This window comes from Parasteatoda tepidariorum, chromosome 10 (assembly GCF_982258835.1).
Source record: "Parasteatoda tepidariorum strain Cologne lab strain chromosome 10, Ptep-v5.0, whole genome shotgun sequence".
Classification (NCBI taxonomy): Eukaryota; Metazoa; Arthropoda; class Arachnida; order Araneae; family Theridiidae; genus Parasteatoda; species Parasteatoda tepidariorum.
In genome coordinates this window covers 18,797,493-18,818,448 of record NC_141764.1, presented here as the reverse complement: position 1 = coordinate 18,818,448, position 20,956 = coordinate 18,797,493, and the positions used below count along the sequence as shown (strand labels likewise).

The 20,956-nt window shown below is 29.3% G+C and overlaps 1 protein-coding gene across 3 annotated transcripts; it reads left to right on the top strand.

Annotated features, from left to right (window-relative positions):
* The first annotated feature begins 390 nt into the window (after positions 1-390).
* NELF-B (negative elongation factor B) lies at positions 391-17,515 on the top strand. Of its 3 annotated transcripts, none has more exons than XM_087152614.1 (11): positions 391-412; positions 1,638-2,050; positions 3,580-3,696; positions 5,849-6,160; positions 7,643-7,791; positions 7,878-7,980; positions 9,417-9,512; positions 10,969-11,028; positions 11,159-11,312; positions 13,795-14,093; positions 15,129-15,309. In XM_087152614.1, exons 2-11 carry the CDS (start codon positions 1,742-1,744, stop codon positions 15,258-15,260), a joined length of 1,731 nt encoding a protein of 576 aa, XP_087008740.1. In that variant the 5' UTR covers positions 391-412; positions 1,638-1,741; the 3' UTR covers positions 15,261-15,309. The 3 variants fall into 3 exon arrangements, with proteins under 3 accessions (XP_087008740.1, XP_042911449.1, XP_087008741.1); XM_043055515.3 differs by lacking the exon at positions 391-412 and adding an exon at positions 1,091-1,306 and having other exon boundaries at positions 15,129-17,515; XM_087152615.1 differs by lacking the exon at positions 391-412 and adding an exon at positions 1,101-1,119.
* The last annotated feature ends 3,441 nt before the right edge of the window (positions 17,516-20,956 follow it).

Genomic DNA, 20,956 nt, shown 5'->3' with positions numbered 1-20,956 from the left:
TCAGCTATGTTATGTATTTTTTAAATTCCTGGCTAAACTTAAAAATTTTGCTCCATAAAATCATTTTATGGTTTAGTTTTATATAGCTATTGATGAAACTTTGATATTGTTATTGTACTATTAAATACAAGAAGAAAAAAAAAATTCATTTCCATATACCAGAGTAAAAAAGGAGAGAGAAGTATCAAAACATGGAACCGGTCTTTTCTCTGAATAGTTTTCCTTCATATTTTTATCACAAATTTGTTATAATCTACTGAAGAAAAAAGGAAAGAACACCGCTAGATGATTGACGATCGAAATGAGGTGGAGGTGGCGTAGAGCAGAACTCTCTACCTATGGCAACACTTCACATGCTTTCCCCATCAGCATGTGGAAAGTGAAGTGTTTAGCAAGCGAAGGAAGCAAGTGTGTTAGTTTCTCTCTTGATTTTCATATAGATTAAACTCTTTTATCTCGGAAAATTATATGGAACTGAAAACTACATTAAACATAGTTCTAAAGAAGAGTATCACGGAAATTGAAAAAAAATATTTTTATTAAATACTGTTGCTGTGCTGTTGTTACTTTACGTCGCACTAGAGCTGCACAATGGGCTATTGGCGACGGTCTGGGAAACATCCCGGAGGATGATCCGAAGACATGCCATCACAATTTTGATCCTCTGCGGAAGGGATGGCACCCCCGCTTCGGTAGCCCGACGACCTGCGCGCGAAGTCGAGCACTTTACAGTAGCACAGTTTAACGAGGACCAATACCGCACACCCTCGGTCCCTACGCAGACTGCTCCAAGTGGTCACCCACCCGCACACTGACAGTAGCCAGTGATGTTTGACTTCGGTGATCTGCTGGGAACCGTGTCTTAACGATCAGTCCACTGCGGGACCTTTATTAAATAAAAAGGAAAAATATTAAGAAAAGGAAAATATCGTAGTACATTCCTATACACCTGAAAAGTGGATGAGAGGGAAGGGAGAAGGACTAAAGGCATGAAATCGGTCTTTCCCCAATGCGAGTGAAAAAAAATTTTTTATTTGGTTATTCAGCAGATTTGAGTATTCAGCAAATATCACGCAGTACAAAAATAATCAGCTGAAAACCATGCTGCTTGTTTCCGTTGTAAATAAAGAATTGTGATCTTTATTTTTTTTAACTAACATTTCGCAATTATATAATCTTAAGATCTACTTATTGGCACATTAATTCTTTGATTTATATATTATAAAATCTGCTGAATGTTTTTTTTACTGTATATGTATTTAAATTGAAATTTTAACAATATTTAATCGACTTTAAAACAGATAAGGTATACTCATATAATTCTTGCGTTGCTAACATTTTTATAACTATTTATCCATTATACATTTAACCTTGTTTATGATTATAATCTGATTTTGTATAATTTCATTTAAGTAAGAGAAGTTTCTTGAAGAATTTAAGGATTGTGCACTTTGTTTTAACTTATATTTCGTTGTTAATTTTGCCTTTATTGTGTATCTTACCTTTATTATTAATCTTACCAACATTGTTTAACTTACATTTATATTATCATATTTTATTTTATTCTATTTTTAAGACCATTCTGAATTCTCACCATTAAATTAAGGATTTTAACTAACTAAAATATTCTTTTACAGATCTTAACTAACAAGATCCTTTTTGGTATTGATGAAATAACGAAACCTTAGCACGTGTGGGGCACACATATTATTAGCTTCATCATTGTTTTTAAGTTGAAAACATGTCTGGACTAGAAGAAGTGGGAATACCCGGTAAAGATTATTTAAGAGACTCTCTGACAAATTGCGCTGATCCTTTAAAGGCCATCGAAGATTTTCAAACAGAAAATGGCATTCTCCTTCCCTCTCTGAGACCAATGCTGCCTCTTCTTGACCGTCACGGTGTTCCTCGTCAAGAGTTTCATCTTTCTGTTCTGGAAGAATTAAAAGATACTTTAATAGCTCAAATTGAAAATCTATCCAAACATGATGGAAGAGAGAGGGAAAGGAAACTGAAAGAACTTCTCCAAAAAAGTTTTATATTAATCAATGTAAGTGGTTATTTTTCATGCATTAACGGGGATACTTCCATATCGTGATCAGTAGAGTCAACTACCATCGCCAAGGTAGAAAATAGATTTTAAACTTGCACATTTAAGAAAAGTAAAACAAGTCAGATGTACTGTTTGTCTGAGATAGGTACTCTGACCGCCACTAAGTCTGCGGCAGTCTGGTGCGATGGAAACAAGAAGAGGGCATTTTAGGGAGGGTAGCTTCGATGAAGAGGTCTCCTTTTCTTTCGCTGAAACCAGTCCTAAAGAGGGACCCCGCATGCCTACAAGAAATAATCATACCTCGTTACCATAGTCACCGCCACAGCTCCAGACGAATGTCTGGCAGAGTACCTATCGTAGACAAACAGTGTGTCCAAGAGTGGCTACTAGTTATACCTTTCGAGATGGTCCCTTTCTGTGATGTTTTTTGTTAGTTTCTTGTGAGCCGCTGCCTTGAAGTTGCCAAAACTTGGCTATTATTTTGCCACTGATCATGATACAGAATTCTCTTCGTATTAACTCATAAATTTTTTTTCTAAATTTGAGAATAACTTTGTCGTTACAGATATTACATTATTATATCTCTTGATGGGGGATATTTCTGTTTTGTGATCTGTCTCCCCAACTACGATCGCCAAGATGCCTAATAGGTTTTAAACTTGCAATTTTAACAACAACAAAAAACATATAGATGTTTGCCCGGAGGTGGCTATTAGTTGTACCTTTCCAGTTGGTCCCTTTCTCTGATCAGTGTTTTCACTACAACGCGAGAATCTCGCATATTTTTTTCTTTTCTCGCATCAAAAAATGATTACCGCGAAAAATTCGCGCATTCTATAAATCAATTTCAAAATTCACGAATTTCTCGCATTTTGGTAAAAACTTCGAATTACGTCATTTAGAATAAAATCCGTTTATCTTTTCTTCCTGGATCTTTCATTATTTTCAACATCTGCCCCATTATCTAGCTTCCCTATTTACCAGTATTGTTCAGAACCTCTTCGAACAACAGAACACAACCATGGAACCCCTTTCAGAATACATTTCTCTGCAACCACGCGTTTACCGTAGGAAAAGTTTCTTCATGTAAGACGTTCAAAATTTTTATGCACTTATGTAGGATGGACAAATACCGTGTAAAGGCAAAATCTTCTATGATGATGCACCAAAAATATTCAATGCTTTAAAAAATAGAAGGCGTTAACAATGTATTATAATTAAAGAAATGATATTTTTTTCAAGAGTTTTTGTTTTTTTAGAAATCTCACTTAACTTTTTGAAATCTCACCCTGTTTTTGAGAAAGGGTGAGAAATTCTGACCCATTTTTTTTCTATGATGAAAACACTGGTGATTTTTTTTCTTAGTTTCTCGCGGGCCACTGCCCGGAAGTTTCCAAGACTTGGCGATAATTCTGCCACAGACCGAAATATCCCCACTTGATAGCATTTCAGTTACAAAATAGTTACAAATTTAGTTACAAAATTAAATCATCCTTTAAACATTATTGAATCTTTTATTTGTTTAGGTGCCTAAGATAAAACCTGTTGTGCTATGTATCTTGAAACATATGGATAGAGTTGAAGAAAGGTATTTAAAACACCTTGTTAGCAATAAGCAGCTTTATGATGAATGTGATGTTCAAGTGAGTGCATTTTTATAATGTTTATTCATTTTAAAACACAATTAAATAAGTGAGTTCTGGGACCCAGAGTTTTTGGATTCGGCTTCAAGTTTTTCTGACAATGCCATTTGAAAACAGACTGGACAGTTCCTTTATTATTATTTTTTTTGTTATAAAAAAACAATTTGTTGTTGAATTCATATGCTTTAGAAAAAAACTTTTTCTTTTATTATAAAACAGGTTATGGGTTTTGGACATCCTAAACTAGTTTTGGATAGGACACTTGGGTTTTACTGTTTTAAGCTGTCCTAAACCGACTAAAACTGTCTTAAAGTGTCCAATACCTTGAACATTGGTAAAAGGTAAAAATTCTATATGTGTAACCATTGTACACATATATTAATAAATATTTTATACTTTTTATACAATTTGCTTTAACTTATTAAAGGAAAATTATTTAATATTATTGAAAAAGATTTCTAACTTTTGAAGCTGCCAATTCAATGAATAACAAAAGTGAATGCCATAGCTTTTAAATACGAATAAATGTGCTTTTAAAACTGATAAATTATGTTTTTGCATAAGGATATATATAATGCAATATTAAAAATAACAAAAAAAAATTTTAATGAAACATAAATTTTTTTTCATTCTGTTTCTTATTCAAAATTTAACCTTTTATTTTTCGCAATATTTTTGTTAAAATTGTGACATAATTTGAATAACAGGTTTTTGGACAGTTTAAGCCAGTTTTGGACAGGACTGTTTAAACTGTAGATTAATCCATTCTGTCCTAAACCTTGCCAATTCTTTTACAAAATGTTTTCCAATGCTGCTTCATCAATATTTTTTCATCAAAATAAAAATTCATATTCAATATACATTTAAAAATTGAGAATTTCATTAGTGTATTTTGAGTGGGATGGTTGTACCAGATTAAGTAGTAATTTTCATTAAGTTTGTAAAAATTGTGAGTTTTAATTTCTTCATGATTTTAAGTTTTTTATTGTAATTTTATTTTTTTATAGTATTATTTAAAATACTACTACACAAAATTTTATTAATCAACGAAATACATCACATTAAAATTGTATAAAAAACATTGGGATTTTTTTTAGATGTGAAAATTTATAGCAATAATGTCGGAAAAAAATGATTGAAACACTGCGTGGATTGATTATGATATCAACGCAAACCAAGTGTATCAAAGAGTGATTTCTTGCACCCACGATTAAACTTCGTGTACTATTATAATTTAGGTATTTTTTAAAAAATTATGAAAATATCAATAAGAATAACTGAGGTATGAAAAACATCATGATTTTTCAGAAAAGAAGCAAAAATTTGTTGGAATAATTGCCGAAAAAAATGATCTAAGTACTACCTAAGTGATCTAACTACTACTAAGTGATCTAAGTATTGTATTAACAATGGAATCAGCACAGGTTCTGAGTGATAAAATGGCGACTTAAGTGCACAATTTAAAATTTTCATGTGGACTATATCAAATAAACACTGAATTTGTTTTATTTTGACCGAATTTTGAAAAGAAGGACAAATGTACTGCTTTGATTAATTAATTTTATTTTTTTTTTAAAAAAGTCCCCACTCGCAGTCATATTCTATTTAGATACAAATTGTGGGGGGGGGCAATGAAAGAAAGAATGTCATTTCTACTGCAAACTATCTTTTAAACTTTCATGATTACAGAATTTTTATTTTTTTTTTACTTATTATCAATTTGAAATGCTAGCTGAAGCTATTACAAACTTTTTACATTATTAAATGAGAATCACAAGCATTTCTTTCCCCTTAGTCATATTGAAATTTAGAATCCCATGTTGTAATGGGTAACTGTGGGAGTATTTAATTGTTTTTTTTTCCCATGTGACACAAATGTGGGTTAGTTCCATAGAAAAGTCCTCCATCGTGGCTATTTTGTTCCATTGCTTGATTCAGGAGTTCTTGTCTTTTGCATTGGGTTCAAAATTATAAGGCTTCAGTGTTGTATGTTGTGCTTATGCATTAAGAGAACCAATCTATTGTTTAAGCGGAAGCTTTAAATGTTATTTAAATCTTCTTCATATTATTTAAATCTTTATATAATTTAAATTTACATTGAATATACTGATATACGAAGCAAACTTATAATAATTATTTTATTTTTACGCAGGTTAAGCGACAAATATGGCAAGATAACCAATCGCTGTTTGGGGATGAAGTTTTGCCTCTTCTTAGCCAGTACATAAAAGAAAAAGAAGATTTGCTTTTTAAGCATTCAGAGCCTATTTCCCAGTTTTTTGCTCCCTCCCCCAAACAAAGAAGACAGGGTGATGTCATCCAAAAATTGTTGACGATGATCGGACATAACGTGAAACTTTATGACATGGTCCTGCAATTCTTAAGAACACTTTTCTTAAGGACAAAGAATGTACATTACTGCACCTTGAGATCTGAATTACTTATGGCTCTTCATGATTTAGAGGTAATGTAAATTACCTAAAGTATTATACAAAGTTACAGAAGTATTATTTATAATTTCAAATTCTAAAAGTCAAAAACTTATAAAAAAAATTTCTAAAAATTTTATAGAATTTGGTTTTGCTTAGTGAGTAGCCAATTTATCCTATTTTTAGGTCATCTTCCTAATTTTTGTACCATCTTAATACTATTTCTCTATTTTTTTTCTGAAACATTTCTTTTAAAGAGAACAACATATTAGTAATTCATTATACTGAGGATATATTAATCACTTCTTATTATAGCGTAATAAATTATAAATAATCATTTTGTTTAAAATTACATATTTTAGGTAATTTTTGTTCTTAGTGAAAGGAACTGTTATTTTAAAAAAAGACCACAATCTTTCATTGATTATAAAAATTACATTTAAATACTCCTATATTAAAACTCCCCAATATTTTTCGTTGATCTTTCTAAAATTGAATGTCTAAATAGTTTTGTATTCTTTCTTGTCTTAAGACTACATATGTCCCATAGTGGACTGATGGTAAAGACTCAGTAAAACACTGAAGTCAAGAGAATGTGGAAAAAAACAATATACAGAAATTAGATTCTAATTAAATAATATATAAAGACCTGTTTGAACATTTTAATAATAATATAAAAACACTTTTTGACATGTAATTTGCTGTTTGAATGTAAATTAATGCCAAATATTGGGCAACACTTTTAACGTATTTATCTAAAGATATGAATGTTAAGTTTCACAATGATTTTAACTATAAGAAGCTTTACTTAAAAATAAGAAAATTACTATTGATAATAAGTTTAAAAAATTTTTTACAGATAATTTAAGTTAATCGGTCTCTTTCACAATATTTTGATTTGCTTATGGTAAAATTCAGACATAGTAACTATATAAATAGAATTATAATAAAAATTTTCAGTCCAAAATCACGCTTTGGCAACCACTTTGACGAGATTTATAAAAGTTCAAAATTCACCATTGAAATTTTTCTCAAATTTTCAGTCCTGCAGTGAATTTATCATAAAGCACCGCAGTAGAACATCGAAGTCAAGCATCACTGGATGCTGTCAGTAAACGGGTGGGTGGCCACTTTGATCAGCCTGCGTAGGTACAAAGGGTGCATGGTATCAATCCTCGTTAGACTGTTCCACCCTGAAGTGCTCGATTTCGCTCGCAGCTGAACAGGCTGCCAAAGCCTGGGGGTCATCCCCTCTTCAGAGGATCAAAATTGGGATGGCATGCCTTCGGATCATCCTCAAGAAATGTTTTTCCGACCGTCGCCAGTAAAACATTATTTGCCTCTAGTGCGATGTAAACAAAATACCTACCTCAGATGACACACTTTTAAATTATTTAAGTAGAAATTTCAAGATAGTGGATAAAAAAGATTTTTTAATTTTTTCTTTTCATTATGCATGTCTTAAATTTTGTTAAAACTGCTTATATAAAAATTAATCTACCAACTGTTGTTTTTAGATCCAGGAAATTACTCATGTGGATCCTTGCCATAAATTTACCTGGTGCCTAGATGCCTGTATTCGGGAAAAAAACGTTGATGTCAAACGCTCAAGAGAACTTCAAGGATTTTTGGATAGCATCAAAAGGGGAAATGAGCAAGTTCTGGGGTAAAATTTCTTTTGAATTGTTATCTCTTTCTCTTTTTATGTAACAATATGTGCTGAGTTCTTATGAATTATATTTCTTATTTTAGGGATTTATCTATGACTCTCTGTGATCCTTATGCAGTTAATTTTCTAGCAACATCAGCTTTAAAAATTATAACATATCTCATAAGTCAAGAAGGGTATGCTAGGGTGAGTTATTTTATTTTGTTTGTGAAATGAATAGATTTTTAATATTTAGTTAAAGCGACAGTTGTTAAAAAACAGATTATATGCATATTTTTAATGGGCTGATGGAAAGGAAATATTAAATTATTTTTTTATTTTATATTCTGGGAATAAAATTATTGGTGCAAGTTTGAAGTATGATTCTACTTTCTTTCTTTGCTCAAAAAATTCTCATACGTAATCAATCTCATCACACTATCTCACTGAGGAAATTTTATTACTTCATCACAATATTAATCAAATAAATAAAACTATTTTTATATGATATTTTAGATTTCTAAATGAGCTATATTGTTTGCTGAAAAAAAATTCTGTGTTAATAATTCAAAAATATAATTTAGGCATTCTCTCAAAAATTTAATCTGGAATATAAATTTGGTAAAGAATATAAATTGTAAAATGATTGTATGGCATAACTTAGCTGAAGTTTCACCATTCTAAGATACTGATTTGTTTAAAAAAAATTCAATTAATATATTTAATGTAGACATAGATAGCCTGGTCGGTAGGGTGCTGGGCCCATGTCCGAGAGTTCGTGGGTTCGAACCCCGCCAGCCGAAGACTCCCCGTGTAGTAAAGTGACTGATGCACGTTAAATCTGTCGAGCCGCAAAAGTCCTCCATGTTCCCATAACAAATCAATACCTCTGGGGGTACTGGATTGGAAATCGATCGTTCTTTGATTCAGGTCAAAATTACGATCTGTGGATGAATAAATGGATGTATGAATGGGTCCGCCCTATAAACGGGTGTGACGTATGATGTGGCAGATGTCGAATTCTTGGCCATAGGTGGCGCCACTGGAAAACAAGAACAATCGCACCCCCTCTGCCTAAACAGGCATATGTCAACAACAATATAGACATAACAATTCAGATGTGAACTGTGAATGTAGTTTAATTATTTAAGTTTAATTACTCCCAAAAAATCTTGGTTGCCTCATCTAAAAGTCCTGTTTTGAGATAAATGTGTTTCAGTTATAAATTTTGGAATCATCATTATCAGTAAATTATACTTTTGCATAACTTCATTAGTATTTAACTGATCAAGTTAAAATTTTTGGACAATATTTTTGTCATGTTACTCTTAAAAAAATTGTAAAAAAGAAAATTTCATTTAAGCTTACACTTGAGAGTTTTTGTTCTTATTTTGATTGATAATTTTTATCAGGGAGTTCAAAAGTAGAAAGCAACAATGGGGGTGGGGTGGCGATTTAGAATATTGCAATGCAATAAATATAGTTTTGCAATAAAATGTAAATTGTGTCATGGCTAAAGGACTCTTTTTTCCCCATTTGTAATATTGCTAATTATTCTTATTTTTATGATTCATTAGAGTTTTTATAGTTATGTTTAATCATTACAATACAGCTTTCAATTTTAACTTATTTTTATTTTAAAGGAAAATGCTGTTTTAGTTTTATTGCTTCGTATGCTGGCATTGGGCTTACAGGCATGGGAAATGATTAGTACTCAGATATTTAAAGAACCTAAACTGGTAATTATGTTACGGTTACTTTTAATTTCTATGCATTTTATTTTTATTCTTTGTATATTTGAATTTTTGTTTTTAAAGTTTTTTATAATATAAATTTTCATTCATTGAAAAAAAATACTTGTTTTAAATTCAGTTAAATATTTCTTGATATTGTGAAATTTTATGCACAATGTCTTTAAAAATTATTAACAAAATATTTTCATAATCATATTTTTTTTTAAAATCTATTATTAGTTGATTATGGTATATAAGAAAAGTCCTTTTTTTATATACATTAAGTGAGCTAGTATTCTTCAGTGTACAAAATTTAACGAAAAAATTAAAATTCTCATAACATTATTCACAAATTAAACCAAATAGTATAAATTTATACAATAAAACTTTGTATTTGAATATTAACATATTTGTAGTTTTATTACTTGTTTTATTAATTAACTATTAAAAAGTTGTTATTAAAAGATAAGTTTTTAAAATTTGTATTTTATTATGTGAGGAGGAAAAATTTTATCTACTGATCTTTAATGTAATGTTATTTTAATAGAATGGGAGTAATGACTTATGGTAACATGAACTTCTTACGCAAATAATGCTTATTTTTTCATTCCCTCATTGTAAAAAAAAAAATGGCACTTTTGTGAGGGATTGATTCTGATGATTTTAAAAACTAGTTAATAAATATATTTTTGTTTCACTGTGTTATATTTTAAAGCTGTTAAAGGCTGACATGTGTTCTTAATCATAAATATTCTTTTTAGTATAACTAAAATTATTATTCTTGCATCATGTTATCAGTCCCTCACTTTATTAAAATTGTGGTAATTTTAGTATTTTTTAAAATATTAAACATGGCTGCTATACTTTTCTTATCTGGTAGATTTGCCCTTATCTTATTTCGAAAAATTAGAAATTTCTGGCATGTTTTTTTTATTTTTTTTATTTCATTACCTGAAAACCAGTATTGTAGAGAATGAACCTATAATTGTGTTGCTATCTACAGCATAAAAAAAAGATTATTTTTAGATTTTGGAACAGATTGAAATGTTAAACAAAATTATGAATATTAATAATGTTTCTTTCAAGCATTATTAATATTCAGCTTCATTAACATTCATAGTTTATTTCTTTCGCTGAACCTTTTCTTTAACTAGTCTTGTTTTATCAACAGTGGGCTCATTTAAACAGTATAATTGTTTAACTATCCTAAACACAGTAAAAACAAAAAGCAAAAAAATTTTTGTTCATGAAATTTTGAAACAGATTAAAATGTTAAAAAAATTATTATTTTATTTAGTTATTTTTTTGAAAATTTAAAAGATATTTGTTTTGTTTGTTTGTATAAGGAGTTCTCAGAATTTAGTTTTTCTGAAAACAAATTTTCATGTATGGGACTTCGTCTAGTATAACTATTTTAAACTGTATAACTTATTGAAAAGTTAACATTCATTGTGTATTTCAGGATGCTCAACTTGTGACTAAATTTCTACCATCTCTGATGTCACTCATTGTAGATGACCAGGTAATTTATTCCTTATGACTCATGACTCTTTTTTACGTATTAATACAAATTAATACATGAAAAGACCTTATGACTCTTTTTATGTATTAAACGTTTTGTAACTTTACTAAAGACATTTTGCTTTTTAAAGATTCGAGCTATCAATGCTAAATTGCCTCAGGATGATAGAGAGTCTGCCATCACTACTATTGAGCACTTTGGTCCACCCCCCGATGCATATCAGGCATACATACAAGAAAATGGTGTTGCTTCAGTGTTAGCTATGTATTACACACTACAGAATGGTAAAAAAAAATTATATTTCATCTGGATTTTTTATTTAGAAATTGGCTAAATTATTTCCATAAAAACATCATTAAAATTATTGCAAGATGTTTTGTGGCATTAAAAGAGATATATCATTCAAAGACAATGCATTATTCAAAATGAAGTTATTTATCTTGTTTCAGGCTTGACAATTATTTCATTTTTTTTTTCTTTGTTTAATAGAAGGATTGCTTTTGCTTGATGGAGAGCATTGCTTTGTTTTTTCAATAACTAAATTAAATAATTTTCTTTTTGTTTTGAATTTTACAACAATTATATTTGAAAATTTAAGTTTTGCATTTCAATTTTTTATAAATATAAACATTGCAATTATAGGACTTCCAAGAACTTAAAATTACACTGCTATTTTTGTAAGTAGAATAAGGTCAATAATTCGGACTAAAAAGTTGTTCTTTTTTTTATGATTTTAATAATCATTGTTACATTTTGATATTTCATTGTATTATGGTGTTAAAACATCACCTTTGTCAATATTTTAAATTCATTCAAAGACCAATCATAAATATCTTGATAAACGACAAAATGCTTGATAAACGACAAGAATAATGGCATAATTGCATGAAGGTAATTGAATTTTGGTTTTAAAAAAAAAGAAAAAGAATCAAAAAATTGACTTAGAGTTTTTGTATTTTTAGCTTAATCCTGAAAAAATACAGTAGAAAGCTTGCAAAATATCCAATTTTAAAACTCATTGCAACAAACAATAGCCAATCTTGTTCAACCTATATTGACTTATTTGACTGACTTATATTGACTTATTTTTTGAAAAAATTCACGTGTAACATATTTTCTCAGTTTCATTAAAATTAGAAAATAGAATATTCTTTCTGTCACTATTTTTTATTTTTCTTTACTATGCAGTAAAGCATTATTGGATAAATTAATCTGCCGGCGTAAATTAGTTTTTGCTTTTAATCTTGAATGAAATACATTTTGTCTACATAACTGTTGTGGTTCTGTTAATAAAATAGGTAATATTATGAATTTTTAAATTTTATCTAGTTCTTGATTCATAATTTTTTTATTTATGTTTTATAACAATTATCAGAAGACAAAGTAAATATTTTCAGAACACATACTTTAAGTTGGAAAATTTTATTTTTACTGAATGTTCTTTAAAAGAGTAAATTTAGTTGCTTATTTAATTAAAAATGATATGCCGTTCTCTAGAAAATGTGAAGTGCCTTTTGCTTTTATGTAAGATAATATTTTTACAAAAATATTTTCTTGTTTTTAAAAGTTAATATATTTATTTAATCGAACAATTCAAAAGCATTACATTTATTTTATCTTAAATATCATGATTAAAAGCTCAATTTTAATGTCTTCTGACCCTTGTCCCCAACCTTAATGCCAGGTGTTTAAAGTGAACTTTCTTTGTATTTACAAAACATGCTAAGTATACATTGTACATATTATTGTTGCTTAATGTTAACAGTAGTAGAAATATCTATTTAATTTTCCCTTAGCCTTTTTGTATTTTTCCTATTCATCAGATATAATGTTGCCCCTTAATTTCCTTACCACTACTGTCTTTTAGTTTAGTCATAACTATTGTCCTCTAGTTTGTTTGTAACTGCTGTTTCGTCCTATAAATATCATTTAACTCACCAGTGGTAGACCACACGTAGGACAAAATAATTCTTACTACTCTTTATTCTTCACATGCAGGTGAAACATAGTAAATAATAAGTATTGTTAATTAAACATCTTGCAAAATATAATAATTAATTTCCAAATGAAAAATAAATAATTTTTCCAGATAAACATTTAAAAAAATTTTTAATGCACTAAATTTTCTTTTTTAATTTTATTTGACCTTCAAAAAATTTCACTGAATTATAAGATTTTTAAAATGTTATTTCTAAAGTGTTGCAATTTATTATACAAGTTTTAATGTCCTTTTGCTAATTTAATCTTATTATCACTACGGTATATTTACAATGAAAATTTAAAATTATGTAAATTATTAAAAATTTAAACATTCTAATATTTAAATGCTTTCTAAATTTCAAGTGGTAGTTTTTATTTTATAAGAAAATATTTGATTTAAATAAATTTTTTCTATAAAAAAATTTATTTTTATGATGTTTTAAGACAACTAATGTTGCAAAAGTACTATAATTTATTCTATATCTAGTATTTATGTCATTTTGTTATTTGAAATGTATTAACATAGCAATATATTTACAAAAAAAAAATTAATGAAACTATGCTTATTTACTTAACTTACAAAAAACTTTACAAAATTTAAACCATCTCATATTAAAATGTTTTCTAATTTTTTCAAGTGAGTAAAGAAAAAAAAACTTTTTTTTTTTTAAATTATTTGATTTAAAATAATTTTTAATGTTTTTTTTTTTCAAAATCAGTTAACTGATTTAAAGTATCAAACCTTGTACAAAACAAACATTTATATTTTTGATTTCAATTCTGCAGCTCGACAGAAAGATCGCCATGGCTTGATGAGAGTTCTTGGCACTCTTGCCTTGTGTGAGAATGACAGAGCATTCGAAGATCCGTTTCTGAATAGTTTGATTTCTTTTTTGGTCACCAACTTGCTGGAAGAATTTTCTGCTGAAGACTTCTGCACGGTGGTATTTGACGAGTTTTTTCTAACGGGACTGGCTAAGGAGAGTGTTGTGGGGCACATTTTAAAACTGTTGGCTTACGTATATACGAAACTTCCACCCAGTCGATTGGATAGTGTGATGAAGGCACTGCAACCATGTGCACAGGTTATTAAAGTTATAGTGGATTATAATGACTTTTATCTGTTACGTTTAATGTATTAAAAATTTAGCGTAAAAATGTTTTAAAATTCAGCATAATTATATTTTGTCATTAACTATATAACCATGGAATAAATATATATATGTAATATAACTTTTTAGAAATGTGAATATAATTTTAATTAATTTTATTTTTTCAGTAACAATTTCGAAATTCATTATAAAAGATGTTTTTTAAGAATTCATAATAATCTGCATACTATGCAAATTATTATTGTTGTTTTAATTATTATTGTTATTTTTGTTTAAAATTAATTGCCCGTGGGCATATAGATCCTTGAATTTTTAACTTTTTTGTATTTAGTTTTAGAAATATTAATTCATAAAAAGTGAACTTTCTCTGAAAACTGAATCCGTTTCCAATGTATTAGTTCACTTTTCAAATCTCTAAATTGCATTGAAAGTTGAGAGAGTGGTCATTTTATATTAAAGTAAAACATTAAGATTAAAAGATTTTTCTTTTAAAATCGGTATCCTAAATTAAATTTATCAGACCGGAGACATAGTCAGTGATGTGTTGCATGGAATTTTATGTTTTTAACGTTATATATATATGAGTGACTTAGAAAGCTTCAACTAATCTCTTTATGTTATTCTTGTTCTGTAAATCTTTTTTTTTTAATTCACTATTCTAAACGAAACGCTCTTTCTCACATTTTAATATTCACATCTGGTCTTTTAAGCTATATTTAGTTCAAGTATACATTATTTTACATTTTGGCGATTGCCCTCGTTACTAATCTACGAGAGCTAAATTTTCCTAGTCCTATTTTAATTATTGTTTCTCTTTTTCCCTGAGACCTAAAACAATAAAGGGGAAAACTTATGCTGCTTTCCCTAGGATCTCAAGCACACAGATATCAGAGAGCGATTTGGGCTCCACCAATTCTTAAAAATTCATTAAATAAAAGATTATTTCATTCACTTATGTTTTGTTTATGCCTTGCACTCTGTCTTGACTTATATATTTTTTTATTTTAGCACTATGAAAGTATACAACCTGCATTTATCGAGATACAGAAATTGCTGAAAAATCATCAACCAGTATGCATTCCAAAACAAATGGAGGTCGATTCTCCACTGCTTAGTGTACCTACTCCTGCTCCTGTTTGACTTCATATTCAGTGTCATTCCATTCACTCTAAGCATTAATTCAGTTTTTTTTTTTAAAAAAAGAAAACTAAATCATTTGATATGTCTCTATATTACAAACATGCAAAATGTGATCTCGTTGCTTAATTATGTTGTTTGTATTGAAAGACTATGGGCATATATTTTTCATCTCATTATTTCATGTCTTTATATTCTGTTATGAGATTTGTAAATATTTTTTTGGTTTAAGTTTGTTTCATATTTATTTTGAGTGTCAAAATATCATGTTTTGTGTTGCTAAATGTTTCATTTTTTTTTATTTCCATCACTTCTATTAAAATGTTTTTATTATTACAGTAGGGAACCGATTATCTGGAACGGTCGGGACCATCGCCATTCCGGATAACTGATTTTTCCGGTTTTCTGAATCGATACAAAAAGCCGTCTTATTTTTATTGTTAAACCCAACTAAAAAAAAAAAATTTGGGAAATAATCTTAAAAAGAAGAAAAAACGATGAAGTAATACACTAATGATTATTTCCAAAATGATGGTAAGGTAAACATCTTTAAAAAAAGAAAGAAAAATCGTAAAATCTTATGAGGAAAAAAAAATTTTTTTTTTTTAAAATGGCGAGAAAATTTATTGAATTTTGTTCCGGTTTTTGGTTTTCTGATTTCCGGATAACGGGTTCTGTACTGTACTAAATTCATGTTTCTTTTAATGGATTTCTTTTCTTCAGTGCTGAAGAGCAGTTTTTTGTATTTTTTGGAAAAATTTGGATTTGGAAGATTTTTTTCTTCCAAATATGTCTAGAATGAATCACTCCCATTACATAAGGTTTTTGAAAAGTATGGAAACTGTAAAATATCTAGAGAAAAAATAAACTTTGAACCAAGAATCTAAAAATACGCATACAAAATATTTTTGAAAATTCATTCAATGAATCAGTTTTTCATCTGGCTTGTTCACTTGGAAGCAACCTCTAAAATCTTAGAGAGGAAGCCCATTTTTTATTTCAAAAATATTTTAAAAATACTTCCTCCTGGAATAAATATTCCATATTGACTTACAGAATTTTTCAGCTTGGTCAAAAATGGTATTATAGTTGCTAAATGAAGTATATGTTTTATAAAATGGTGAAATGTGTCAAAAAGTACATGACAGATCAGAAATTTAACAGTAGTTGTGCTTGATATTTTGAAGGGGGAAAAAACTGCTTCGTTCCTCCAATTTGGATCTTTCTTTAGGAATAGCCTCTTCGTGAGGGGATGGGTTGAGTAATAATTTAATCTTGATAGGTGGTTGTACAGTTAGTTTATTATTTTGTGGTAATATAGTTTCTTGTTTTCAAGATTACACAATTTTTTTTTTGTAGCAAAACCGAGTTCTTTCCAATCTTGTATGAAAAGAACGCAGGAGTCATTCATTTCTGTCTCTCAATTGTTGGTTTAGCCAATATTGAAAATTGGTTCTTTTTGTTGCTATTAAATTATATCAAACAATTTTTGGGTACATTCAAGGTTTTTTTCTCGGTTTTAATCATAAATTAATGGTTATAATTAATTAAAAATTTTAGTATTCTTTTTCATTTCAGAGGGCAGTAAGAAACCTGTAATCTCATCATTTGTACATTGTATCAATACATTGTACCTCTTATTGATGTTACTAATATTACTTTTTACTACAATTGATAAGCAACGTATAATTAAATAAAACATTTTGTATTCTTTTCCATTTCGAAGTGCAGTAAGAAGCCTGTAATCTTATCAGCTATACATTGTACCTCTTATTGCCGCTACTAATATTCCTTATTACTACAATTGATTAAGCAACGTTGGCATCAATAATAGTTTGCGATTTTTGAAGCGCTCTTTCTTTGAAATGGATGAATACTAAAAGTTTTATATTTTTTATTGAGAAGAAACCAAAAATTAAAATGAAGTAATCAAGCTACATCATTGAAAACAAATGGTTGAACAAAATATAATATACATGCATATTGTTTTGAAATTTTAAGATTACATTAATACATGCTTGATAAATGGTTATGCATTATGTAATTTTTTGATGATGAAATATTTGTTTGTAACATCCTATTCATGAAAAAAAGTTACTCAAAAAATTATGAAATTTTATTTTAATTTTTTTTCCAGTATCTGTTCCTACATGTTTCATTATGTCTATTTACAGATTTGTTAAATTACTAACTGATATTACAAATTTTTATGTAATTTTCTGAAGACTTCAATGTGTAAATAAATTTTTATTGTGCTACTTTATTTTTTCCCTTTTCATAATATAATATGGTACAAAAATACTTGTAAGTTTTTATTGCTTTAAAAAAAACATTTCTATTTGTTTTTGAGGTTGATTTTTTGCAATAAAAATTCATCCACAATTTCCAACAAGCTAGAGCATGAAAATATTTACTGTTAATACTCGTGACAATTGTATTCTATATTTATTGTTTTTAATAATTGCAATATGATTGTGATTGGTTGTTGCTGTTAACAGTAATACTCTTAATTGCATGATAATTTTGTTTATCTTATGCAATGTTATTGTTGATGATATTTATTAGAGGACTTAATATTTCATGAGATTATATTTTAAAAAAACATTATTGCAATGGTTGAAAAATATCGATACGTCACGATATTTTTCAATGTACCTAATTTAAATTTTTTTTTTTTACAGTTGTCAATATTTTAAATAATCTATCAATATTGAGGATAATTATCTAATTTCACCTTGAGGCTAGCTTTATCAAAGGATTTTTTTCACCCTTGAAAGCCCTAAGTCTATCTTGATATAAGGTTTTTATATGGAAGGTTGTTTTCCAAGGTTTTTGATTAAAGTGATGTGCATAGAATGTAGCAGATGGTCACAGATCTCGTTTTAAGGTTAGAAGGTTTATGTGTAAACCGCAGAATAATTTGCTATCAGGGAAGTATTTAAGAAAGTGGACTCTGACTGATGTGTGTGTTAATGAAAATGGACACAGCAAAATATGCTCCCGTTTGATCGTTAGCCCCAATTTAATAACTAAACGAGGAATTTCGTACTTTTCCTTACTTATTTAAAAACTAAAATCATTATCATTAAGTCCTGGACTTAATGGTTGAGATGGCAGGATATCTCTTTGCATGCAGATCACCAAACGATAAAATGTAATTTAAAATTGTGAGTTCTTACAACAAAAATTTTAATACTAATATTATCAATTAATTGAATACGCAACAATCTTGTAAAAACAATTTTTGACATACAAAGTTTTGTTTAAAAAAAGTGATTTAGGAGAACAGACGATATTACATTAAAAATTTATTGGAATTCATTAATTAGTTCTTTAGAAAAAGAACAATTTTCATAAGAGAAATTTGAAAAATATAATGAAATGGCGTATCCATTTTCATAACCACGCCTTTTTATCTGTGTCTATTTTCATAAACGAGCATTTTGAGCAGTATCCAGTATAAAAAGATAATCAACAAGAAATATTTTACCTACTACATTTTTTAAATCCATTCGGTTACTGCGTGGAAACCTCAAAAGAAAATTTTTGCATAGTAGTTTCACGAACTTCAGAAAACAATAAAAAAATAAGGTATTATGCTCGTTCATTTGGTTGAGGTTTTTTGAACAAAATTTTTTTATTATTTAATAATATTTCTGCTGAAAAGGTTTGCATTTGTATTATTTCGTTTCCCTGGAAAAACTTTTAGGTTTTTATATCTGTTTATCTTATCATAACAACTGTGACAAAAAATACTGAAACAAGTTTTACCATTCACTTTTTCGTTTTACCTAAAGTGACAATTTTTTTTTAAAAAAAAGTTTTAACAGTCATTTTTTAGGATGAAAGGTTTGAAATTTCAATGTTATTACTTTATTAAAAAACGGTTTTTAGAAAACATTTTCGTGAAAATAAAAATAAAAATTTCCTTCAGAAGGTTGCTGTAAGGTTACATCCATTTAGTGCTATTAATCTACCATCTCAAAAAGGGGTTTATGCATCAGAAACATCTACATGAAAATATTGATACAACATACTCGTTTGTAACAAGTGGATATTTTTAATTTCCACAGCGTTTTTTTTTTTCAGAACTGTAGTTCTCTTTTCTATATAGTTTCCTAACTTCAAAGTTTTTAATCTATTTGAAAATCAAGACTGAAGCTAACGCACTTCCTTCTTTTATAACTCTCTACACGCTACGGTGAAAACATGCAGTATTGCCGAAGGTAGAGAGTTCCGCTCCACGCTAGCTGTAACCTATTTCGATCGCCAATCGTTTCTCCTACCTAGTACCCGAATTCAAACACGTAAATATTTTGCATTCAGCATGAATGCTCTCTCAATCAGAATTTCCCTGAGAGACCGTCCTTACAGTATGCAAAAAAAACATTTACTTTCAAGTCAAGCATCACTGTCTGCGGGTAGGTGACCACTTATTGGATCAGTCTACGTGGGGACCGAGAGTGTGCGGTATTGGTCCTCGTTAAACTGTTCTACCGTAGAATGCTCGACTTCGCGTGCAGGTCGTCGAGCTATCGAAGTGGGGATACCATCCCCTCTGCAGAGGATCAAAATTGTGATGGCTTGACTTCGGATCTTCCTCATGGATGTTTCCATACCGTCTCCTATAGCCCATTGTGCAGGTCCAGTGTGACACAAATTATCTACGACAACAACCATACCTGCTCTAGGAACTAGGTTAGAAAGTTTGCAACCGCTTACTACGGCTTTTGCGAGGCGATATTTTCAAACGGATAATTTTGTTTTCAGTAAAAGAAATAAATTAGATAATTTCTGAGCTCAAATCTACGGTATTTCATAAGATATTAAAGTTAGTAATTTTATAAGATATATAGTGTATAAGATATTAAATTAAATAATTTTGGGGAGTCTGAGGGGAAAATTTGTTTTAGTTATTCAGATATATATTGTGAAAAAAGGTGACATAGTTGCTAGATTTTCAAAAACTTGCTTTTTTGGCAGTCCTGATTTGGCCTTTTTCTATTTGTTTATTACTGTTTGTTCTTGTTGAAATCCGTGCATCATCTTGCGTTAGCGTTAGCATATTGTTCGAACAGCAAGATTAAGTTTATAAATTATAATTCAGGTTTAAATTTTAATGTTGGCATTTTATTGCTGACAAGGTAAGAAGTGTTTTATAGCGATTCTTTTTTCAATTGTTAAGTTTACATATTTATTATTGATCAAATCACATTTTATCAAATCACTTAACTAAACTTCTACTTAACTAATATTATAATTAAAAAAATGATATTTGCGTACCGTTATTTCATGTGATATTTAGTCTTAGAATTCATTGTAAACACAATTAATAAATAAACAAATACAACGTTTGCAAGAACTACTATTTAAAAGAATCTCAAAACGGAATGATCACGTTCTAAGCCAAATGGCTTCAAAATACACCAGTCCCGCATTGGACTGATCGTTGAGACACGGTTCCCAGCAGATCACCGAAGTCAAGCCTCACTGGCTGCTGTCAGTGTGCAGGTGGGTGACCACTTGGATAGGTCTGCTTAGGGACAGAAGGTGCGCGGTATTTTTCCTCGTTAAACTATTCTACCGTAAAGTGCTCGACTTCGCGTGCAGGTCGTTGGGCTACCGAAGTAGGGGCACCGGCCCCTCCGCAGAGGATCAAAATTGTGATGGCGTGTCATCGGATCACCCTGAGGGATGCT

Excerpts from the sequence above, each read along its gene's own strand:
- NELF-B (XM_043055515.3), top strand. The coding sequence starts at position 1,742 with ATGTCTGGACTAGAAGAAGTGGGAATACCCGGTAAAGATTATTTAAGA. Across the intron at positions 11,029-11,158 it reads CACTCATTGTAGATGACCAG|ATTCGAGCTATCAATGCTAA; the intron begins GTAATTTATTCC and ends TGCTTTTTAAAG. Across the intron at positions 11,313-13,794 it reads GTATTACACACTACAGAATG|CTCGACAGAAAGATCGCCAT; the intron begins GTAAAAAAAAAT and ends TCAATTCTGCAG.